Here is a 23,105-nt window from a genome sequence, read left to right as displayed (position 1 = left end):
CATCAGAAATACGATTACGGTGAGTAATGTATCCCATACATACATACATACATACATACATACATACATACATACATACATACATACAATATAAAATTACTTCCACTTCCAAGTTACAGTAGAGTGGTGGAGGTTACCAGTCAATTGGTCGAAAACATTTAGTCGACAGGACAATTGGTCGACACCATTTGGTCGAATGCCAAATGGTCGAATTTTTTTTTTTTTACCCCTTTTTTGGTTTTTTTTGGGGGGGTCCCCCCAACCCCCTTTTTTTTCTTTTTTTTTTCCCCCCACACGAAAACCCACAAAACACATATATAAAAAAAAAAAAAAATTCGACCATTTGGCATTCGACCAAATGGTGTCGACCAAATTGCAGTCGACCAGAATGTTTTCGACCAATTGACCGGACACCGTGGTGGAAGCTAGGGGTCACATATTGTATAATACATAATACAAGTGGATCTGTTTGCCTCCCAGGACAACAAGAAATGCAAGCAGTTCGCCTCCTGGCATTCCAGATACCATGGAACCACATGACGGTTTACGCCTTTCGTGGTCCACAAGGTAATCTACAAGATAAAGAAGTCTTGGCACCTCAGCATCATTCTGATAGCTCCCTGGTGGCCGGCGAGACCATGGTTCTCTGAGTTGCTCAGCCTATCGGACAGACCCCCCATTCACCTACTGCTGGGTCCAGCTCCGCTCCTGACCCATAAGCGGGGCAGGGTGCTCCACCCTGCCCCCCACAAAGTAGCCCTCGCAGCATGGTTCCTGAGCAGGTCACTCTGAAGCATTTGAACCTATCGCAGGCTAATCTGGAGATCATCCAGGGCGCCCGAAGCAAACCTACCAGTAGTCAATATAAGAGCAAGTGGTCTAGATTCCGTCATTGGGCCAACTCTAAGGAGATCGACCGACCCTTAGATGCTCATTGGATTACATGCTCTCCTTCTTGCCACACCTCGCCCACTCCGGTGTGCAGGTCAACACATGCCGCACTTATCTGGCAGCTATAGGTGCCTACAGCAATTCGGAGGAGGGCATTTTTTCCTCCTCCAACCCGTTGGTCAAGCGACATCTGGCGGGCCTCCACAGACTCTACCTGCCTATAAAGAGGCCTCACCCTGTGTGGGACCTCAATGTAGTACTGGGCGCATTGGCACACAAACCATTCGAGCCAATGCGGTCCACGGACATCAGGCTGGTCACCCTAAAAACAGCTCTGCTCGTGGGTTTCACCTCAGCTCTGTCAGCGAGATCCAGGCTCTTGTGTCATCAGAGCCGTAAACCACTTTTCACAAAGATAAGGTGGTCCTCCGGACGCACCCTGCATTCCTACCCAAGGTCTCATCCGCCTTCTACCTGAACGGGGAAATAGTCTTACCTACCTTCTTCGCCGATCCCAAGGATAAGCCTCAGGGTGTTTTGCATCGACTGGATGTCAGACGTGCTCTGAAGTATTACCTGGACAGGCCTAAGGAATTCCGCAAGTCGGATGCCCTTTTTGTCACCTTTGGTGGTTCAAGGCTAGGTTATCAGGCTTCCAAGGCCTCCATCTCAAGGTGGATGGTCATGGCCATCAAGGAGGCCTATGAGGGCCAGCACAGGCCAGTTCCGGCTAATTTGCATGCCCATGCCATTAGGGCGAAGAGCACTGCCATTGCGTTCCAACGTCAAGTACCGTGGCAAGTCATCAGCAGGGCGGCCACCTGGGCCATCCCCTCGGCTTTTTGCAACCACTACTGTCTGGACGTCGCCTCTAGGTCAGATGCGGCTTTTGGGCAGGCGGTTCTGAGAAACCTGTTTTCTTAAGGAGGGTCTTCTCTCGACCCTAGGGCTACATTCCGTTGTAATCACCCATACAGTATGGAGGAAAGGGGACAGGACGTAAGAGTAATTAATAGTTACTCACCGTAGTGACTAGCGTTCTCTTAGTCCCCTTTCCTCCATACGTCCCACCATCCTCCCCCCTAATAATACTGGTGTCATTAGGCAATGTGTATATTGTCAATGAGTCAATGGGGACTGAAGAGTGACGCTGGTGGGCGAAGTCAGGCGAGCGCATGCTCCCAGGGCTGTGCGCCTCTAAATTTAAAGGGGAAGAAGATTGTTCTGGTGAAAAAGGTTCCATCCCCCGTCCCTCGCAAGGGACGCCCATACTGTATGGAGCAAAGGGCACTATGGACTAAGAGTATGTTAGTCACTACGGTGAGTAACTATTAATTTCTTAGCCAACTGGAACAGGGAGAGTTCCTCTCCTCTCTGTTTTTTGAGGATGTCTACTTCCACATTCCCATACACCACAAGCACAGACGATTCCTTAGGTTTGTCTTTAAAGGCAAGCATTACCAGTTCAAAGCTCTACCCTTCGGCCTAAAATTGGCTCCAAGAGTCTTCACAAAATGCCTAGCTCCAGTGACTGCTCATCTCTGCCACGCAGGCATTTACGTCCACTCCTACCGAGACAACTTAATATGTGCCCCCTCGCAGATGCTAGCCCTGCAGCACACTGAAGAGATCATCTGATACCTGACTTCTCTGGGATTCGCCCTCAACTTTCCAAAGTCATGCAAATGACTGTCTCAGAACACTGCACCTGGGCTTGCAACTGGACACACTGCAATTTCTGGCGACTCCCTCGGAAGAGAGTCCCGGCTATAATCCACAAGGTCCGGCAGCTGTCCTCTCCAGCTGACGACAGTTCGCTCCATCAAGTCGCTACTGGGAATGATGCAGGTTGTATAGGAGACCTCTTCAGGAGATCCTAGATGTCAGGTGGAAACTGGTGTCGGGCTCCTGGAACAACAAAATCAAGCTCAGCTCGGCACTCCGCCAAACTCTACAGTGGTGTAGTCATCGACTACACCTCACACAGGGTGCCTTATTTCACCCATAGGCCCATCAAATCACAGTGACATTCAACGCCTCCCTGGAAGGTTGGGGAGCGCTCACAGGAAACTTCCACACCAGGGGCCTCTGGCTGCAGGAGGACAAGGTGCTTCACATCAGTGTGTTGGACAGCGTTCTGGGCCTTCAAGTCATTCAGACCGCAGCTGAAGGGCAACGTGGTTCGCATCATCACGAACAACATAACCACATGTTCCACATCAGGAAGCAGGGAGGGACCTGCTTTTCCATTCTCTCCAAGGAATCGCACAGGCTGTGGAACTGGGCGATCTGGCACAATATGTTCCTCATTCTGTCTCATCTGACCGGGGTCCACAACACTGTCACAGATTCCCTGAACAGGGAACTGCGATTCTGCAATTAATGGGCACTCTGTTAAGACCAGGTTCTTTGTCTTTACTCGACATGGGGCCGGCCACAGATAGACCTATTCCCTACAGCGGCCAACTCGAGTGTGCCAGGTTTTCCAGCAGGTAACCTCAAATGAGGAGTCTGGCGGACATCTTCTCCATTTCAATGGAGGACCTGTTTGTCTGCGCATTCCCTCCAATCCAGCTCCTCCTGCGTGTAATCAAATACTCAAACAGTGCAGGATGATCCTTGTTGCTCTAGCGTGGCTAAACTAAATGTGGTACTCCGTCCGCCTACATCTGTTGGTAGCACCTTGCATCAACCTGCCTCTTCTTCTAGACTTGCCCCCCAGAGAAGGAGGATCCGTGCTGCACCACGACCCAGCATCCTTCAAATTGACGGCTTAGATACTGCAGCCCTAGAGTTTGGATATTTCGTATTGCGTTTAGAATGCTGTGCCATCCTGCTGAAGGCTAGGGCTCCATCCACTCTGTCATGCTACAAGCACAAGTGGAAGCGTGCTGCAATATGGTGCCGTGCACAACAGCTCAACCCTCTTTGAATCAAGCCTTCTCAGATTCATGCCATATCTGCTATCGTTAGCGAAGGCAGACTTGGTACATGCATCCATTAAAGTCCACTTGGCTGCTATCTCACGTTACACATGCAGGATGGGCAGGCCTTCTCTCTGGTCTCATCTACTGGTTAAAGAATTCCTCAAAGATCTGCTTCGAGTTTTCCCTCCAGTAAAACACCTGCCATGACTTGGGAGCTGAATGTAGTCCTCTCCAAATTGATGGGCCCACCAATCGAGCCCCTGCACCAGGCTCCTCTGAAGTTCCTATCATGGAAGACTGCCATTATTTCTGCCAGACGTGTCAGACAATTACAAGCTCTCTCCTACAATCCACTATATTTAACGTTTCATCCGTCCAGGGTGGTGCTGCACACTCATCCCTCACTTATACCTATGGTACCGTCAACCTTTCATCCCAACAAACCTCTTGTCCTTCCTGTGTTCTTTGGCTCTCCCATCTCTGGCAGAGAGAACTTTGCATTTATTGTACGTTGCTCGTGTGCTGAATTAGCAAACGCACTAAGGATTTTCGCAAGACTTTGCACCTCTTTGTAACATTTGGACCTGTTGATAAAGGGAAAGCCCTGTCGAACGCTTCCATTTCCAGGTGGCTAACAGGCTTCATTTTCCATTGTCATCGGCTTGCATACAGGCTGCTGCTAGGTATACCTAAAACACATTCCACCAGGGCCGTGGTCTCTACTACAGCGTTCCTGTCTGGTGTTCCGTTGCTCGACATCTGCAAGGCTGCTGCATGGAGGTCTACCCACACCTTCACATGATTCTACTGTGTTGACAGGGATTCCAGGGAGGAGTCGCATGTTGGACAAGCAGTGTTCGCAAACCTATTTGCTTGAGGTGAGTGTTCCAGAGGTGAGTTCCATTACTTCTGTGCAGCTATACCCCCTCCATTGGTTGTGTTTATGTACTTCTGTGTGATCGTATTCATGAGCATGTGAATCCATTAAAGATCCCTGTTAGGCAGAATCCTGTGCAGTGCCCTTAGGGATCACTACACACGATTAAGACCACAGGTGGTAATACAAGTTTTACCTTTGGTACAAGCCTGTACTACTAAGTTATAGTGGTAGCAGTAGTAGAGCAGCCAGGCTTATCTCAAGAGTATATGAGCAGTAGCAGAGATTACACAAAGGGACCACAATTACTGTGACTCAAGCAAACACTGACTCAAGGTTTCAGGTAGAAAAATATAAGTACATTTATTTTTAAACCATCAGTTAGAAACACAACACCTCTATTAACTTTTAAACAAAACCACACGTTAAATATACTACAACTAACCAATTCACTTTGTACAGTATGTCTCAAGGTAAGTACCCTGTGTTTGAATGAACCGTTGTTATGAACAAAACACGATACCGCGGATACGGTTGCGATCACTTTTTTGACAGTTCGGTCTACTCAATAATAGCGTATCTGTGACATGAAATGCTACCGGGGCAAAAACACACTTAGCACCTGAAATACCCAGGGGGAGTTGGAGGCAAAAATCACAGGCAATATTTACGTTAGGCAGACTGCACCGAGAAACACTCAGAAACAGGAGTTCAAAAGTCAAAGGGCCGAAGCCAGGGTTAAGTGACACCGGAGACCTGTTGTTGTATTGTATTGTATTGTTTATTTATAGAGCGAACCTGACCATTAAGCAACTGGGTGCTTGCAAAAAATAAAATCTTGGGTTACAGGTACATAAATATGTTACATTCCTTCAGTTACAGGATCATATATCAAGCATTTCTTATGTTACAATGTCAGATGACTACTTATAGGATATGTTACAATTTCAAGTATTTTACAGTAAATGTACAGAGTATTTGGTACAGTTGAGGCATTTAGCAGTCGTTGATGTGAAGCCACAGTTTGACGTTAGCTTTGGACACATGGAAGGAGGGGGTGGCTCTGAGTGCGTCTGGGATGGAGTTCCAGAGCTGAGCTGCAAGAACTGGGAAGCTGGACCCACCAGTTCTTTTCAGTTTGAAGTTGGGGATTTTGATGCTGTTAGAGAGGGCCTTTCTGATGGGTCGTCCGGACATGTGCTTTGTGAATTTTTCTGTGAGGTATGCAGGTGCTTTGTTGTTCAGACAATTGTGTGTAATGTTCAGAGTTTTAAATTTGATACGGTCATTGATGGTCAGCCAGTTGACGGTTCTTCTATGAACAGATATGTGTTGCCCTTTGGGGATGCCTAAGGCTGTTCTAAGGGCATTGTTCTGCAGGGTTTGGAGTTTGTTGATGTTATGTTTACTAGCGCCTAGATACAATGCATTACAGTAGTCTAATTTGGATAGGATGAGGGCTTGCGCTATGGTGATGCAGCTGTCTGTGGAGAGGTATGGTTTACACGCGTGAATTAGTTTACAGGTGTAGCTAGTTGCTGAGGCTGTGGCATTTACTTGCTTGTCGAGGGTAAGAGTTGAGTCTAGGTAGAATCCTAGGGTTTTGACTTCATTGGCTACCTTTATTTTGATACCATCAATCTTGATGGAGTTGTACAGATGGGGTAATTTGTTACGTTTACTAGTAGATCCGATGATTAATGGCTTGGTCTTATCGTCGTTAAGACATAGGCCGTGTGTGGCCATCCAGGTTTGGATGATTTGGTAGATTTTATTTATGAGGCTGGTGTCCTTATCATAGTCCCCCTGGATTGGGATAAGGATCTGGGTATCATCAGCGTAGTTGGTATATGAGACCCCTAGTTTGTCCAATATGTCAAAGAGAGGTTTTGTAAAACATATTGTACAAAGTGGGGGAAACCCATGATCCTTGAGGGACTCCACAGGTGATGGGGACTGGGTCCGCTGCTGATGTAGGTGAAAAGACTCTTATGGTTCTCTGGTCCAGGAATGAGTTTATCCATGCCGTAGCTTTTATGGAGAAGTTGGCCGCCGATCTGAGGTGATTGCAAAGTACCTTGTGGTTTACCAGGTCGAAGGCGGCTGATAGGTCTAGGAGTAGGAGAATAGAGATATTTCCTCTGTCTTTGCGCTCGTCTAGTTGGTTTTTAAGATCGAGGAGAGCCGTTTCGGTTCCATGCCTCGGTCTAAATCCTGATTGTCTAGTCCCTAGTAGATTATTGAACTCAAGATAAGATTGGATCTGTAGATATGCGGCTTTATCTAAGATTTTGAGGAGGAACGGGACAGTTTTTATGGGCCTATAGTTCGTTGGGACATTGGGGTCCAGGTTAGCCTTTTTTAGGAGAGGTAATATCCAGGCATCTTTAAGGTTGGTTGGCACAGAGCATGTTTTGAATGATGAGTTGATAAATGATGTGATGAAGCCTCTTTAATAATTGGGCTTGGCAGGTGTCACCAAGGCATCGAGAGGGTTTGAGAGACATGATGATGTTCTTGGTTTCCGCAGTAGAAATGGCTCTAAAACTAAATTGGTCAGGGGGTTTGGTTTGGTTGGCGGCAAGTTCCTGAAGTATGGTCTGCTGCATGGAGAGGGCAATGTTGTGGAGGACAGATTTTTTGGCAGATATTTTGTCTTGTAACATTGTGATTTTAGTGCATAAGGCCTTTTGAATGTTTGTGCACCAGGCTTGGTCTTTGGTACAGGAGTCTATGGGTGCGATTGGGGATTCTAATTCTCTCAGGATGGAGAAGATTTCCCTGGTATTCGAATTCGCTCTTTTGATTCGGTCATTGAAGGTCTCTTTTTTTTGCCTGAATGATTTGTTTTTTGTAGCTATTAGTAAGGGTAGTGAGGAGATTTTTGTTATGGGGAGAAGGGTCTTTTCTCCAGCAGGCTTCTGCGTGTCGTTTCTCTTTGCGTAAGGCTTTTAGCGTGGGAGTGAACCAGGTGTTAAGATAGGCAATAGGTTTGGATTTGGTGAGTTTCAGCGGCGCAATGGCGTCAATCGCTGAGTTGATGGTGTTATTGTACAAGTCAGCTAGAACATTAGGGTTAGAGATCAGGCTGGAGTGATTAGTGATGGGCTGGATCAGAGGGAGAAGATTCGAGAGTGTTATGTTTTTTTTGCAACGGATAAGGGCAGGAGGAGCATGAGGTTTAGTAGATTTAGGTTGGGGAGGGTCTGAGATGGATAATGAGATCAGATAGTGATCAGTCCATATGCAAGGTTCAATTGCCGTTATGAGGGAAACGCAGTTGATGTCTGCGACCCGGTCCAATGTGCGGCCTTTAGAGTGCGTGGGGCCGTTATTCCGTATAGTAAGGCCTGCTTCCACAATAGTGTTGGCTATGGTGGAGGCATTGGAGACTTTTCAGTCCTTATAGCCTAAGTTAAAGTCGCCTAGTAGAATGATTTGTGTTCCCGGTTTGGCATTAGTGTTTAAGAGGGTGGTTAAGTCTTCTTCAAAAGTGCCTAATGGAACGGGGGGTCTGTAGATAAGGTGTACCGTGATAGTATGTGAGGCGGAGATTTCTAGTTTTAGGGAGAGTAATTCAGCTGATGGCATAGTAATACTGTCTATTTCTTTGATGGTGAGGTTAGCTCTGCAGATAAGAGCTATGCCTCCTCCTTTAGACGTTTCCCTGTCATTTCTGAAGATGGTAAAGTTTGGGGGTATGGCTATCATAAGGCTAGGGCCAGCAGCTTTGTGTAGCCATGTTTCTGTGACAGCTAGGAAGTCGAGTTGGTTACAGGTGATAATGTCAGCAATTTCAGTGGCATGGGCTATTAGAGACCTAGCATTGATGAGACCTCCCTTGAGGTTTTGTGTTATTTTCGTATTATTGCTGATGTGGTCCTTGTTGGGCGGGGTTTCAGCTGGTTTGGCACAGGGTGTTGGGTTGTAGCTAGGTTTCCTTTTGAGCGTGTTTCGCCTGTTGTGTGTTAGCTCATTCTTAGGGTGGCTGTGAGGTGGGTGTGTACCTGGTGGTTTGGGCAGTCTGGTGCCAAGTCTAAAATTCCTTAGTGCGGTGGGACAGGCCTGATTTGGTTGGGTCTGGGTGCAGGGAGCAGGCTGTTTGGGTAGTCTAGTGCCTAGTCTGAGGTTCCTTAGTCCAGTAGGACAAGCAAGATTCGGATGGGTCTGGGTAAAGGGAGCAAGCTGTTGGGGTGGTAGCTGTGTATGCATCTTTTTGGTTGGTTCCCTTTCTATAGGCAAGTTGTGGTATGGGGCTACCATAATGGCTAAGGCAGAAAGCGTAAGAAGTGTAACTAAGTGGTTTATAAGTGTGTCAGGCATGGGAGATGTCATGACTGAGTTTATAGGTAAGTTGGCCTGTAATAGTTTAGTGCCTAGTGGTAGTATAATCTAAGAGTGCAACGTATAGATGGGTTAACCTAGATTCAGGAATCATAATATGAGCTAAAATTCATAGCTTCACGTAGTTAGCATCGTACAAGGCAAGCGACCAAAGGGTCTTAAATAGGTAACAGGGTGCAGTGGTCGGCGACCAAGAGGGTCTCGGATGGGTTACAGGGTGCAGTGGTAGGCGACCAAAAGGATCTCAGATAAGTCACAAGGTGCAGTTGTAGCAGTACGGTAGTCTAGGCTATACTGAGTGAGTGAGTGGGCACATTCATAGCATAATTGCAAGCGGTAAAGGTAGGTACCAGGCTGAATGTGGGCATATCAGGCAACATATAAAGTTCAACCAAAATCCCATCTCCTGGATTCGAATTTCTAGGGGTTGAGGCAGAAATAAACAGTGTAACAATGGGTGGCAGTTCACCAAAGTCACAGGCAACCTATTCAGTTCAGCAAAAATCACAGTGCCTAGATTCGAATTTCTAGGTTAAGGCAGAAATCGACAGTGTCACAATGGGTGACAGTTCACCAAATTCACAGGCAACATAATCAGTTCAGCAAAAATCACAGCGCCTGGATTCGAATTTTAAGGGGAGCATAAGAATCAGTAAGGACCCGACGGGGGAAGATTGACAAAGTCAGTTGTGGCAAGGGTGCATTATCATGGCCAGAGTCGGCAGATGGCAGAGAAGTTGCAATGTTTATTGATTGACAGAGTTAGTTAGTGCAGAGCGCAGGGTCAATTGTAACCTAGGGGGGTTCGGGGTGCCTCAGCAGGGGGCTAGTGGCATGGAAATGAGTCGCACACTTACCCTGTAGGTTGGAAGTTTAGCATTAGAGGTACAGGGGTCGTGGCCACAGCTCAACGGCGTAGACAGGCACAGTGCCTTTGTGTGTGCCTTCGTGGTGGGCCGGCTCCAAGCCTGCCGGCTTGTGGTTGGCTCGTAAGTAGGGGCGAGGAGCCAATCACAATGCTTGCAGTGCTGTGGGGCCAAGTAGGAGGTTGCAGTGGTGGCGGTCCGCCATCTTAGAATGGTGGAAGCCTCGTGGGTCCGGATGATGGCTGAATGCACTCAGAGTGCAAAAGGACTCATTTCCATGCCACTACCCCCCTGCTGACGGCACCCCGAAGATCACACCGTTAGACAGTTCACGATTCAGCGCAGCCCAAAACTACTTTGATATTGTCAATGTTCGGAAGCAAAGGTTATAAGAAGGCACAGAGGGAGCCTTGAGGATGAAGAAAAGGGATTCACCCGTTTTCCTCAAGCAGAACACAGCACCTTATTCCAATGGTGCAGCTGGTGCCCTGGCAGTTGTTCCCATTGGTTTCCCGCAGACCCACGATTCCTGGAGCTTCGTTGTGAAGGAGGACGTCTGAAGGGGTTCTGCACCACACAGGGATGAAGCCGGCAGAAGCGACAACGAATAAAAGGTGCGCTCCTTAAAAACAGGAGAGGCTCGGCAGGTGGCTATCCGGACCACTACAGCAGTGTGCAGCGATTTCGACCACGACGGAGACCTCCGTCTGAAGATGATGAGCTGGTTAGCCCCACCAGGCTCAAGGGAAGAAGACTCCGGACTGGATCTTCTCTTAGTCGTCGAAGGATAGATAGCTCAGGACTGCAGCAGGGCTTCACGGGGACGGGGTAGTTGCAGCAGCCGTTGTTCTCTCTGCTTCTCTTCGGTTCCTTGTAGTTCCAGAGGAGACTCTGACTTCTAGCCCAAGAGACCTGCCTTTTATGCGCAAAACCCCCATTCACACAGCCTGGCTGTCAATCACGCAGCAGGGGGGGTTGTCCAGCTGGGACAACCACCTCAGCCAATCATGGCAAAGTGCGACTTGGGTTTCCTAGGATACCCTGTGCAGGGGGTGACTACATCCCTTCCCCACATTCAGTCTACCTAGACACCCAGGCGCCAAGAGGAGGGCTTCTCTGCAGAAGCCCGCCAAAAGACGGTGAACAAAGAAGGCGAACCTAGTTTGCCGCGCAAAGTAAAACACAAGAAGGACTTTAACAAAAAGGAAATGGCGAATAAACCCAACCGGAGCCAAAAGAAAGAGGAGCGGGTTTATGCTTAAGGCTGTTAAAATGGCCAAAAGTATTACCACGTTTATCTAATATAATCGCGGTAGAAAAGTTAGGGTAGATACCACTGCCACCAGCCAAGTCTAAATGTTAAAAGAGCGAAACAATGCTCAGGGAGGTACAGACAGAAAAGGGGTACAGATTAGCCCTTTCCAGTACTCCATGTAAGAAGGGGTGTACTGGGTCTGTGGTAAAAGTGACTATGTAAAGTAAATGGCAACTTTACCTTTCTCTGGGGGACAGTAGTCAGCCCCAGCGAAATGGAGTCAGAGGGCAGTCTAAAAGACAACCCTGGGTTACTACACTGAGGGTGCTGTGTAACCCATACAAGAACAGGGGCACCTGGAGTGGTGTGCTCCAGTGCCCAAGATCACACAATGAGTAAAAACACTTAGGCCAAAACACATGTAAGAGTGAAAAAGGATGTACTCTTACCAGGTGGAAAGAATAAACTCCAGAAATCCAGCAAAGCTGCTGGGGGACTCACTAGGTGAGGGAAATTAGCCCTAGAAGGAGAATTCTCCCTAACAATCCCATGCTGGAGAAAGGAACAAGTTACCTGTAACTCCTGTTCTCCAGAATGGGTATCTTTCATGGATTCACATATGACCCTCCCTCCTACCCCTCTATCTTCTTGTTTCCTACTACCACATTACATGCGCTTCCAAATCTGAAGATGGCTACCAGTGGTGTAGCTAAGGATGACTAGTGCCATTGGCTGGGGCAGTATGACCCAAAGTGACAGCAGTAGGCTATATAATTGACAAGCATATTTTAAGCTTTAAAGCTAAACTGCTTTAAGATTACTGAGGATTCCCAGCCTGACAATGGGGAATATTCAGGAGCATGTGAATCCATGAAAGTCCCCATGCTGGACAACAGGAGTTACAGATAAGTAACTTGTTCCGTCTCCTCCATTACTCTTAAATTCTGCATACCGTCTCTTCGTCCTCCATCCGGCTGGGCTATTCAATGCCTGATCACCAGCCTTTACCAATGGAAGTTGTTTCCCAAACACATCTTTCAGGGTAGATTCAGATTTTGGGTTTCAATTTATAGGTCGTAAGCTTCATGCCACATGCTATAATTGCATGTGTCGTCATCTGTACTCACGTCCCGTCCCCTTTCCTCCATCCTTGTGGACGTCCCCCAACATGAGAACGATACCGGAACCTTTAGCAGTGAAAATTTGATCTTCCACTTTAAATTAAGTATATTGTGCGGCTTTGGGCGTGGTAACGCCCCACCCTCCAGCACCTCAACTCAGTCCCCTTTTCCACACGAACGGTGTCTGACCTAGCAGTCCGCACAGAGACTTTTTTTTTTTTAGCTTTCCACTAGCTCCCCGTTTGTTTTTTAAATTCTCATTTCACTTCCCTTCGGTGCCTCGCCTCCACTGGTGCTTGTTAGCTGCAGGAGGTTTCACAAGATGTGCCTCAGGCGACTGCTCGTTCCCGGCCTTGGACCTCCATGCACTCTGTCTTGAGTGTTTGCGACCCAACCACCACTCGGACTCCTGTTCGGCCTGCAGCGCTCTCGGTCACAGGGCATTGAAGAATCATTTGTCGCAGTGGAGGGAGATCTTCCACGCTTCTCCGCAAGAATTTATGGAGTTTGTCTCCAGGGTTTCTCGCCAGGACAAGCTAGGCCCTCTGTCCAGCACGGCTCCACAGCACAGCGACTCCTTCCCAAGGGTTCCCACGGATCAGGGTTCCTCGGATTCAGTCTGGCAGGCCCAAGAACCTTAAGGCTACCAGCTCCCAAGCCAGACCGGAGTGCTTCCAGGCTACTGGCTCCCAAGCCAAGGATCTCAGGGGACCTACCAGGCTGTCTTCAGAAGGGCGAGCAAGTTCGTCCACTACTTCTACCCTTCAGGGGATAAGGGATCATCGAGTGCCACCTCCAAGAGTATGTCCTCTGCTAGATCCAGCACGGTTACTGGCATAGGTGCCGAGGGCATCCAGCCTATCCCAGCTCCAAGGTCGTGAGTAAGTGCGTTACGTCTACCTGCCGTCCGGCTGAGGACTCAGTGCCTACCAGATGGATCTATGAAGTCATCACCTCTGCTTCGGATGCAAGACACAAGCTGTATCCTCTCAAGTCTGAGGCCTCTCTTGGCTTAGGGCCTTCGCGCCCTCCCGCCCAGGGCATGGCGGAAGGCTTCAAAATGGTGGAGCGGTACGTGGCAGAGCCTGCCAGGCTTGTGCCAATCTCGGATCTAGATCAGGGCCCGCCAGTGCTTTCGGCCATCGAATGGGCTTTGCAAGACCATCCCAGACCCCTTCCCTCTGTTAGCGGCAGCGGATCCTATCGTGCAGGTTTTTGGTCCCCTCAATCAATCAATTTATTTGTATAGCGCTCTATCACTCAAGGCACCATGGTGCTCAAACAATTGATTGTCAGGATAGATGTAAACGAAACCCAGATGTCAAAGGGGGTAAGTATTGCTGAGCTTTATCTAAACAGAAACGTTTTGAGATGCTTTTTGAAGGATAGGAAATACCCAATTTTTCTCAAATTTTCAGGCAACGAATTTCAAAGCCTGGGGCCGGCAACTGAAAAGGCCCGGCCACCCAAACGTTCTTTCCTGTACTTTGGTATCTGAAGGAGTGCTGCATTTGAGGATCTCAAAGACCGCATAAGGCTATATCTAACCAATTTCTCCTGGATGGCTAAGCATCCATTTCCACCTAGTGCACGGTGCATATTGCGCCTTAAACTGTACCCGAGCTTCTACCGGGAGCCAATAGAGAAATTGTCTAGCCTTCGTTACTCCTGCTCTTGCTGGCAATTGGGTAACCAAACGCACTGCTGCGTTTTGTAGCACCTGCAGGCGCTGCATAAGAAAGGCAAGCTGTGCCAGTTAATCAGCATTACAATAGTCCAGACTCCCATTAACACAAGCTGCTACTACTTGAGCATGAAATATATCTGAAATAAATGGGAGGACTTTCTTTAGCTGTTTGAGCTTAACAAAGCCTGCACCATACACTGAGTTACCCTGCGCATCCATAGACAGGGATTCCGTATGTTTTACACCTAAATTATGAACTGTCTTGGAAGGATTAGGTAATGGACCCAATGATACGGGCCAAAAAGCATTGAACCATCCCTCAGCAGCCCCTGGCGGGTCCCATATCAGACCCCAACCCTCCTGATTCTGGCATTCATAACATACAGTATGCAATCTGCCCAACAGAGCCTTCAGGCACTCATACAATCCTCAAGTCTCCTTTTCCTGCTGCTTCCTGTATCATTTTGGACCACTGCCTGATCCTATCTGCCCCCTCTTTCATTTTAAATAAAAGTGGTGTTTAAATGTGTCCTCTTGTACATCACTGATATCTGACTTACCACAAGATACAGATATAATAGTGGGCGCTCAGAGCATGGCCATCAGAGCTGTTCATCTTCCGGGAGACAGCAATACATAAGTAGACAGGCTAAGCAGATCAGGGAAGAACCCATAGAAATGGAAAGTGAATCAAGAAGCCATCAACAAGGTGTTCCAGGAGTCGGGCCATTAGGAAGTAGATCTTTTTGCTTTGAAAGTGAATGCCATGTGCCTTTACTTCTCCTCTTGGCAAGGCCAGTGCAGAGGTGCATTCCAGATCCCTTGGAACAATCTTTGGTGCTATGCATTTCCTCTGATTCCCCTTCTGCAGAAATTAATTTCCAAGTTCAGGTCATATGTAGGGTGCAGGTTTATTATGGTGGCTCTTCGCTAGCCGTCCAGGGTGTGGTTCTCATAGCTATTTCAGTTAGCGAGTTCGAGGCTCACTGACGTTACGTGCGCCCTCTTAACATCTATTGATCCAGCAAGAGGGAGCAGTGGTTCATCCAGCTCCATAGACGTTGGTCTTAGCCTCATGGTCCCTGAGCAATTGACTTTGGGACATATTGGGCTATTTGGCCTAATTTTGCAGATTATAAAAAAGGCAAGAAAAAGACTCTACCCCGGCGCAGTATAACAGCAAGTTGTCACAAGTCTGCTTCTGGGCAACAGATAATATTGATCTTCTAATTTGTTCTCTGAATGACGTCTTTTCCTTTTCAGCCTACCTGGTGCAGACTGATATACAAGTGGATACATGGTGAATTCTTTTGGCGGCTATTGGGGCATACAAAAACCTGGATAATGCACTTTTTTCTCAGCGATTCCGGTGGGTAAGAGACATTTACAGGGTCTTGCAATATTGTATCCTCCAGTTAGCCGTCCCACCCAGTATGTGACCTTAATGTGGTGTTGGCAGCATTAGTGCATAAGCCCTTTGAACTAATGGGGCACAGTTGACTCCATATATACCACACACAACCTCACATAATGAGTCATGGTTGCTGACAACGCCAAGCCACAGTGTGCCCATTAGCACAAAATGTTTTCGAAGCCAGACTTATTTCTAAGATTAGAAACCTGTGGGGGGATCGACTATGCCATTATAAAAAAACATTGCCTAAGAGATTTGTTCTTCCAAATTTGGGGCATTTCCTTGACATGTCCTCCGGTGTTTTCAGATTGATAGGGATGTCAGAATGACTGACTGGAACCAGCAAGATGGGACAGCAGAGATTAGCAGGCAATGATTTAATAACATCAGAGAATTTGGAAATAAATTGAGTGCAGTTGGATATTAAGCACCAACATACCTAAAAACGAGAATCAGACCATACGTTCCAAATAGAACACTGAGATCATCTCAACTCGGCAAAATTGCAATAGCCCCACATAAACTTAAAAGCGGCCTAGGCAGAGCCTTTCCGTCCCTCGCAGCCAATCTCTGGAACAACCTCCCGGACCACCTAAGAATAGAGCCTAATTACATCCGCTTCCGCAAATCGCTAAAAACCCACATCTTCAAATAAATTACCATACGTCCAAATTCCAGCTGGAGTAATCTCTGCATGTTTCTGTCCCGTCTCTGCTGTTTGTTCTTGTCCGTCTGTCTATCGTGTTCTTGTCTCTGCGCCCTGAGGCTCGCGAGCTACCGGCGCAATACAAATATTAAATAAATAAATAAAAAAAAATATTGACTGTTTTGCTATTTTTAGCATTACTTTGAGAACTAATCTGTTTTTACTGAAAATTCTGGATACTTTCTGATTCCTGCCACATACATTACTTTTTTCCTGACAAAATTACAAAAGTATCTCTGAAGATTTTGGCATATTTTTCCAGTAGTTGTATCTACTTCTACATATAAGGGGTACCTGCATCGTTATGTGCCAATTAAACCTGAGCTTGATCACGTGTTAGTCAAATCAAATGTGTTCGTCAAATCAAACAAACGTCCTTGCCATTAAACTGCAAAGATGTTACTTTTAAGGTACATAACTTTTTTTAAATTGTAATGCTGCATATATGTGAATGTCTCACACTTACACTGCAATGTCTAGTAATTTTTCATTGTTTAAAAGGCTTTTACGATATCCTGTAGTGCTGATTGACAAACCATTGTTTTATTTCATCCTTTTTTTGGGGGGTTTTCTGATGCACATATAAGAGTAGGTTCAGAGCCTAATGGCACTCTGTTTTCTATTTACTTTTCCTAGGTCAAGTTGAAGAAGCAAAATCGAGGGAGTCGGTTTTGAGAAGTGAACTAAAAAACCATCAGTTGGATATACCGCAAGAAAATAAGGTATTCTGAGGCTTAGACTCAGTTTTGGCTGCAACATGGCTATAGCTGGAGCAGTGCTATTCAAATTCTTATATACTCAGCTTAAATCCACTCTCATAGAGGTGTAGGGCATTTTCAGATGGCATAATGTGAGGACTTTGTTGTGTCTTGACAGAGGTGCATTTAAGGCTGTGAGTGTTGCATGCAGCTGTCCATTTCAAGATTTCAAAAGAAACTGTTTCTTGATGCACTCCCACTCCTCCAAGATCATTTGAAAACAACAACAAAACAAATGCTTAGCCTTTTCTTGCTTCAAGGTGTTGGGATTCCTCAAAGTTGTGTAACTTTCGTACAGTTGGTTTTCCTTTACACACTTTATTTGTATAGCGCTGTGGTCAGCCCTGGTTGCTCATGATTTTACAATTTCTTTGCCTTTCTTGGCCTCAGTTCAAAATGGTCATATCTCCTTCTTTCCTCTTTTCATATGGTATTTGTACATTCGGTTTCTCAGATTTCCATAAACATGATAGCTTTTCTCAACCGTTATATAGTGTTAGTATTTCTCGCAGTCCCTCGTTCATAGGGTACTCTTACGTCCCACCCCTTTCCTCCCTACTGCATGGGCATCCCTTGCGAGGGACGGGAGACAGAACCTTTTTCACCAGAAAAAAACCTTCTTCCCCTTTAAATTTAGAGGTGCGCGGGGGAGCGGCCCTGGGAGCATGTGCTGCCCTGACTCCGCCCCCCGGCACCACACCTCAGTCCCCTTTTCCCTGTCGACGGGTAGGGGCCGAATTCACCAGCGCTCCTGGGTTTGGCTTCGGCCATGTAATTCCACGTGCGGATACTTCTTCTTCTTCTGTCTTTTGTCTGTTTTGATTAAAGATACTCAGTCCTCAGGCATCGCACTCCACCCCGGCGCATGTCGATAGCCAACAGGTTTAGCAGGTGCCCAGCCTGTGACGGGCTCTTTCCAACTTCAGACCCACACGCTCTCAGCCTACGTTGCCTTGGCCCAGACCACGGTTGGCAAGCTTGTTCAGCGTGCAACGCACTGTCCTCCAGGTCTCTGAAGAACAGACTAGCCAGATGGAGGGAGCTCTTAGAGAAGTTGCCTCCAGAGGACCTAAAGAACTTTGTTCATCATCGATCCAAGCCCAAGGTAGGGCCTCTATTTTCAGTTGCAACTCCTTCTCAGGTTCTTGTACCGACACGCACACCGGGGCTGCTGCAGCTACCGGCCTACAGGCTGAGGGATCCACGGATCCTCCCGGTGAAAGTGTCGAGGACCGGAAGGTTCTTTTACCAGGTCTTCAACCGAGGGGCTCCGTCCCTTTACCTGCATTATGTCTGAGGGGCCACGCCCTGTTACCGGCACTTCGGCCGAGGGGGCGCCTAAATGCAGCTTTACCGGCCCTTGGGCCGAGGGTTCCACGTCTTCCGGGTCTAGGCCCGAGGAGCGGGGTACTCATGATCCACACTCCAGAGTCCTGGAGGACACTGGCCCCAGTGAGCCGAGCAACACGACGCGGCAAGCAGCTCGACAATATGGCCGCCGAGTCGTACATCAGCACTCGTCCGACGCCATTCCACAAATTGGCGAAGAACGACGTGGGACTGGCATCAAGTAGGTATGTGGCCTACAGCTTACCCTTCATTTACGCAGGGCAGTTTTTCTGTGCGTCCATATGGACAGAGTCTGCGCCGGCCCCAGCAGCCTTCTATGACTCAGTCTACATCGCCTACCACCTCTTCAGAGTCCTAGGACAGCTTCTTCTTGAAGTTCCTTGGATTTATGAAATCGCCCCAGATGGGGGGTATCCTCAGGGACGCCATCAGGGAAGTCCTCCCTACGATGCTAGCGGCACCACAAATGCCTCTGCCGACGCCCCTGGCCCCAGCGCAGCCTCCACCGCCAGCTCCGGCCCTTCGGTCCATTGTCCCGGCGGCTCCACAGCCCCTGCCGCAGCATCCGGCTCCGGTCTCTGCACCTCAGCCTCCGGCTCCTAACACTCCTTCTCCGGTGTTGGATCCCCCTGACCCCAAGGAGACGGACGAGGAGGAGGACCCGGACACTCCCTCGTCGGCCAAGGCCTTCCACGAACATCTGGCGGGATTGGCAGAGTACCTAGGCCTGCCCCAACCTGAGGTAGAGCAGCCAGCAGACGGGGTCCTCGTGGAAGTACTCACGAGGCGCCCATCTGATAAAACTGCTATTCCACTGCAAACCAATGTAGTCTCCCTGGCAAAGAAGGGTTGGCTCAAGCCCCACTCTGTCCAGCTGGTCAATCGACGCCTGGATGCAAAATACAGGCAGATGGAGGGGGATACACTCTTGCTCTCGGCCCATCCTCAGCCACACTCCTCTCTGATAGCCGCGGCGTCACTTTACTCCAAACCGCTGTCGTCCTCATCTTGCTCATCTGCGGCGCTGCTAGGCCAGGAGGAGAGGACCTTGGAGGCGTACGGGAAGATGCTGTACTCAAACACCTCCTTGCATCTTCGTCCGGCAAATGCGGATTCCATGCTGGCGGCCGCTAAACAGAGATTATGGTGGGAGATTGCGGACTTCCGCCCAGAACTCCCCACCCAGAGTCAAGCATGTTTTAAGGCTGGGCTCGCTGAGGCCTAGCTGGTGGCTCAGGACATCATGGAATCCACCGTGGCCCATATTGATACCTCTGGCCGTGCCATCTGTATAGCCACAGACATGAGAAGAACGGCCTGGCTCCGTGCAACCAAATTCAATCCGGATGTCCAGGAACACATATTGGACATGCCGTTCGAGGGGAGCGACCTCTTCCGCCCCACCACGGAAGAGGAGCTTGACAAAAAGAACAGCAGCTCCCAGATGGCCAAGTCTTTATCTTGACTAAGACCACGCCCAAATCGTACACCCAGTCACAACAGCGCTCCGACAAGGGCCGCACGTACGGAGGGTCCCCCGGCTTACAGGAACAGAGGTCCGGGCAGCCAGAACGCTCGCTGACCCCGTATCGGTGCAAACAACAAGGAGGGGGGGGGCAATAAGGGCTTTTTCCAGTCCCCCTCCTCCGCAACAGCCTCAGAGGGAAAGAAGGCATGACACGCCTCTTCGGGTCCACGTGTTTCTGGTGGACAGCAGGTTGCTCTCCATGTGCATTTTTGGCGCCAGAAGTTTGCGGACCCCTGGATCCTCTCAGTAGTCTCCACAGGGGTACAGTCTACCCATCCCTGCTCTCCTCCCTCCTCCCCTCCACTCCCTCAAGTTGGGGCAGCAACTCTTTTGGCAGAGATTCAGTCGCTCGTTCAGAGCCAGGCCGTGGAGGAAGTCTCAGCCTCCCAGCGAGGCTTGGGCTTCTACTCCAGGATTTTTGCCATTCAGAAAAAGAAGTAGGCAGCCTGAGAGTTGTGCTGGACCTTTCCACCCTCAACCTCTCCTTAAACCTACAAAAATTCAAGATGGTTACGCCAGCTTTTATTGTGGACACACTGTGCAGGGGAGACTGGATGTATCTACACGTCCCGATTTGGCAGCCCCATCGTTCTTTCCTCCGGTTCAAGATCAATGGGGTACCATTTCCAGTACAAGGTCCTTCCTTTTGGCCTCAACTCGGCCCCCAGGGTCTTTACCAGGCTCTTGAATTCGGTGACTGCCCTCCTCCGGGCTCAGGGCCTCCATATCTACCCATACTTAGACGACTGGCTCGTCAGGGCTACATCTCTGGAAGCGGTTCACCACTCTTCCCAGGCTCTTATGAACACACTGCACGATCTGGGCTTCTCGCTCAATCTCAAGAAGTCCCAGCTGCAGCCCACGCAGACTCTGACCTTCTTGCACCTCATCTGGGACACGTACTCCAAGAAGGTGTTTATCTTGGAGGACAAGATCACAACCATCAGGAGGGCCACTACTCACTTCCTCAGCAGAGAGGTGACCTTGGCCTGGTGGTACCAACATCTCATGGGTCTCTTGGCAGCAGTCCTACTAGCTGTTAGGGAGAATTCTCATAAATGGTTAATTTCCCTTACCTACTGAGTCCCTCAACAGCTTTGCTGGATTTCTACTGTTTATTGTTTTCACCTGATGAGTGTGAGCATTTTTCCCAGTCTTACATGTGTTTTGCTGTGTGTGTTTTCACTTTTTTTGTGATCTTGGGCACTGGAGCCTCACCTACTCCATGTGCACCACGTTTTGTGTGTGTTACACAGCACCATCAGTGCAGTGACACAGGGTTGTCTTTGAGACTTCCCAAAGACTCCATTTTTCTGGGGCTGACTACTGTCCTCCAGAAACAGGTAAAGTTGCCATTAACTTTATATAGTCACTTTAAAGCACAGACCCAGTACACCCCATCTTACATGGCGTGTTGGAAAGGGTTAACTCTTATCCCTTTCTGTCTGTGCCTCTTGGAGCCTTGTTTCGCTCCCTGAACATTAAGACTTGGCTGGTGGCAGTGTTATCTACCCTAACTTTTGTACCGCGATTATCTTATATAAACGTGGTAATCTTTTAGGCTATTATATTAGCCTCAAACATAAAACCTGCTTGACCATATATGTTTTATTTTGGTTCCGGCTGGGTTTAGTCGCTATTTCTTTTTGTTAAAGACTTTCTCGTGTTTTTCTCTGCGTGCCAAACCGGGGATGACTCCTTTGTTCGCTGTCTTTTCGCGGGCTTCTGCACAGAAGCCCTCCTTAAGGCACCTGATAGTCTAGGTAGGTAGGATGTGAGGGAGGGATCTTCGGACCCCTGCCATGGGTTCCCTTGGTAACCCAAGTCGCACTGTTGTCTGATTGGCTAAGGGGACTGGCCTTGCCAGGCCAGCCACCCTGCTGTGTGATTGACAGCCAGGCTGTATGAATGGGGGAAAACTGCATAAAAAAGCAGGTCTCTGGGACTGGAAGAGCAGAGTCGCCACTGGAACGAAAGAACCAACGAGGAACTGGAAGAAGAGGACCCCTACAACGACTGAACCGCCCGGTGAAGACCTGCTGCAGGTCCGAATCTCCAAATCCGACGACAAAGATCCTCTAGGAAACTTCTTCCCTTGAGCTGGTGGAACCAACCAGTTCGCCCAAACTACAAGCCAGGACCCCTCCTCTGGTCGAATTCGCTGTACAGAGCTACAGTGGGCCAGATAGCCAGGAAGGTCGGACCCTGCTTGGGTTTTAAGGAGCGCACCTTTTATTCGTTTTTTGGCGCTGCTGCTGGTTTCTTCCCTGGGTAGTACAGGACCCTCCAGTCTTCGTACTCCTGATCAGTCCGCCAGTCGCTTCAGGAACCATGAGCCTGCAGGAACTACCAGGAACGTCTGCCTCAGCTACAGCCCCCTCTCTGTTTTAAGGTACTGTGCAAATCCGGTTGTGCGTTTCGCTCAGCCGCGGTGAGAGTGTTTGAAATCTTTCTCCATTCCGAGGGCTTGTCCTTCTCTTCTCTTTGAACTAACTTTTCTACCAACCAACCTCGTCCGGAATCTGTGCCACAAACTTTACTGCGAACTACCCTGAACACTGTGATCTTGAGCAAAAGACTTTTGACCCATTGACTTTGGCCCTAAGCCTTTTCTAGCTGATCTCCTCACTGTAGTCTCTCTTGTTCAATTGCCCAGAGTACTTACCTGTTGGCTTTGCCTAAAATCTAATAACTTTGTCTTTCCCTCCCTTTTAAATTGCTGGAGTGGCATTTTGCTCCCACTTCATTTTGTGAGCTTAACATGACTGGAATTTAAGGGAAGTGGTGTGGTGTATTTATGATTGTGATTTTGATCTTGCTTAGAATAGTGAAATGTTGTACATAAATAAATATATATTCTTTTACTTAGAAACCTTGAGCCAGTGTTTGCCTGAATCATAGTAATTGCTGTCCTTTGTGTAACTATTTGTACTGCTCACTTACTCTTGAAATAAGTCTGGCTGCTCCGCTACTGCTACCACTATAACTGTGTAGTAGGGGCTTGTACCAAAGGTGAAATTGTACTGTCACTTGTAGTCTTAATTGTGTGCAGTGTTCCCAAAACGTACTGCATATAATTCTGCCTAACACTAGCCGCCCCCCACACGAGACTAGGGAGGAGGAGGATACAGCTGCGCTTCGCGGCATCATGGAACCAAGAGCGGGGCTCTCAATCGGAGATGATTAAAGTTCCTCCATCTCTCCACCCAGACCTTACATAGTGGTCCTGGGACTGCAACCTGCGGACGGGCAAGCTCTTCCGGCCTCCCACCCCGCAGGTCACCATTACCACAGACTCCTTGCTTGAAGGCTGGGGAGCCACCGTGGACGATCTCTCGGCCCACGGCACTTGGACCTGACAGGAGCAGTCGTACCACATCA

At 48.4% G+C, this 23,105-nt stretch overlaps 1 protein-coding gene across 2 annotated transcripts in view; it reads left to right on the top strand.

The window, feature by feature from the left end:
* SMCHD1 (structural maintenance of chromosomes flexible hinge domain containing 1) overlaps positions 1–23,105 on the top strand; it is a 3,133,956-nt gene that overhangs the window by 2,637,085 nt on the left and 473,766 nt on the right. For both annotated transcript variants that reach the window (XM_069620859.1, XM_069620860.1), the window contains exon 40: positions 16,725–16,810. In XM_069620859.1, coding sequence (XP_069476960.1) covers positions 16,725–16,810 — 86 coding nt within the window. The remainder of the gene's footprint in view (positions 1–16,724; positions 16,811–23,105) is intronic.

This window comes from Ambystoma mexicanum, chromosome 5q (assembly GCF_040938575.1).
Source record: "Ambystoma mexicanum isolate Mex_15411 chromosome 5q, UKY_AmexF1_1, whole genome shotgun sequence".
Taxonomy (NCBI): Eukaryota; Metazoa; Chordata; class Amphibia; order Caudata; family Ambystomatidae; genus Ambystoma; species Ambystoma mexicanum.
This window is presented reverse-complemented; position numbering and strand designations above follow the sequence as displayed.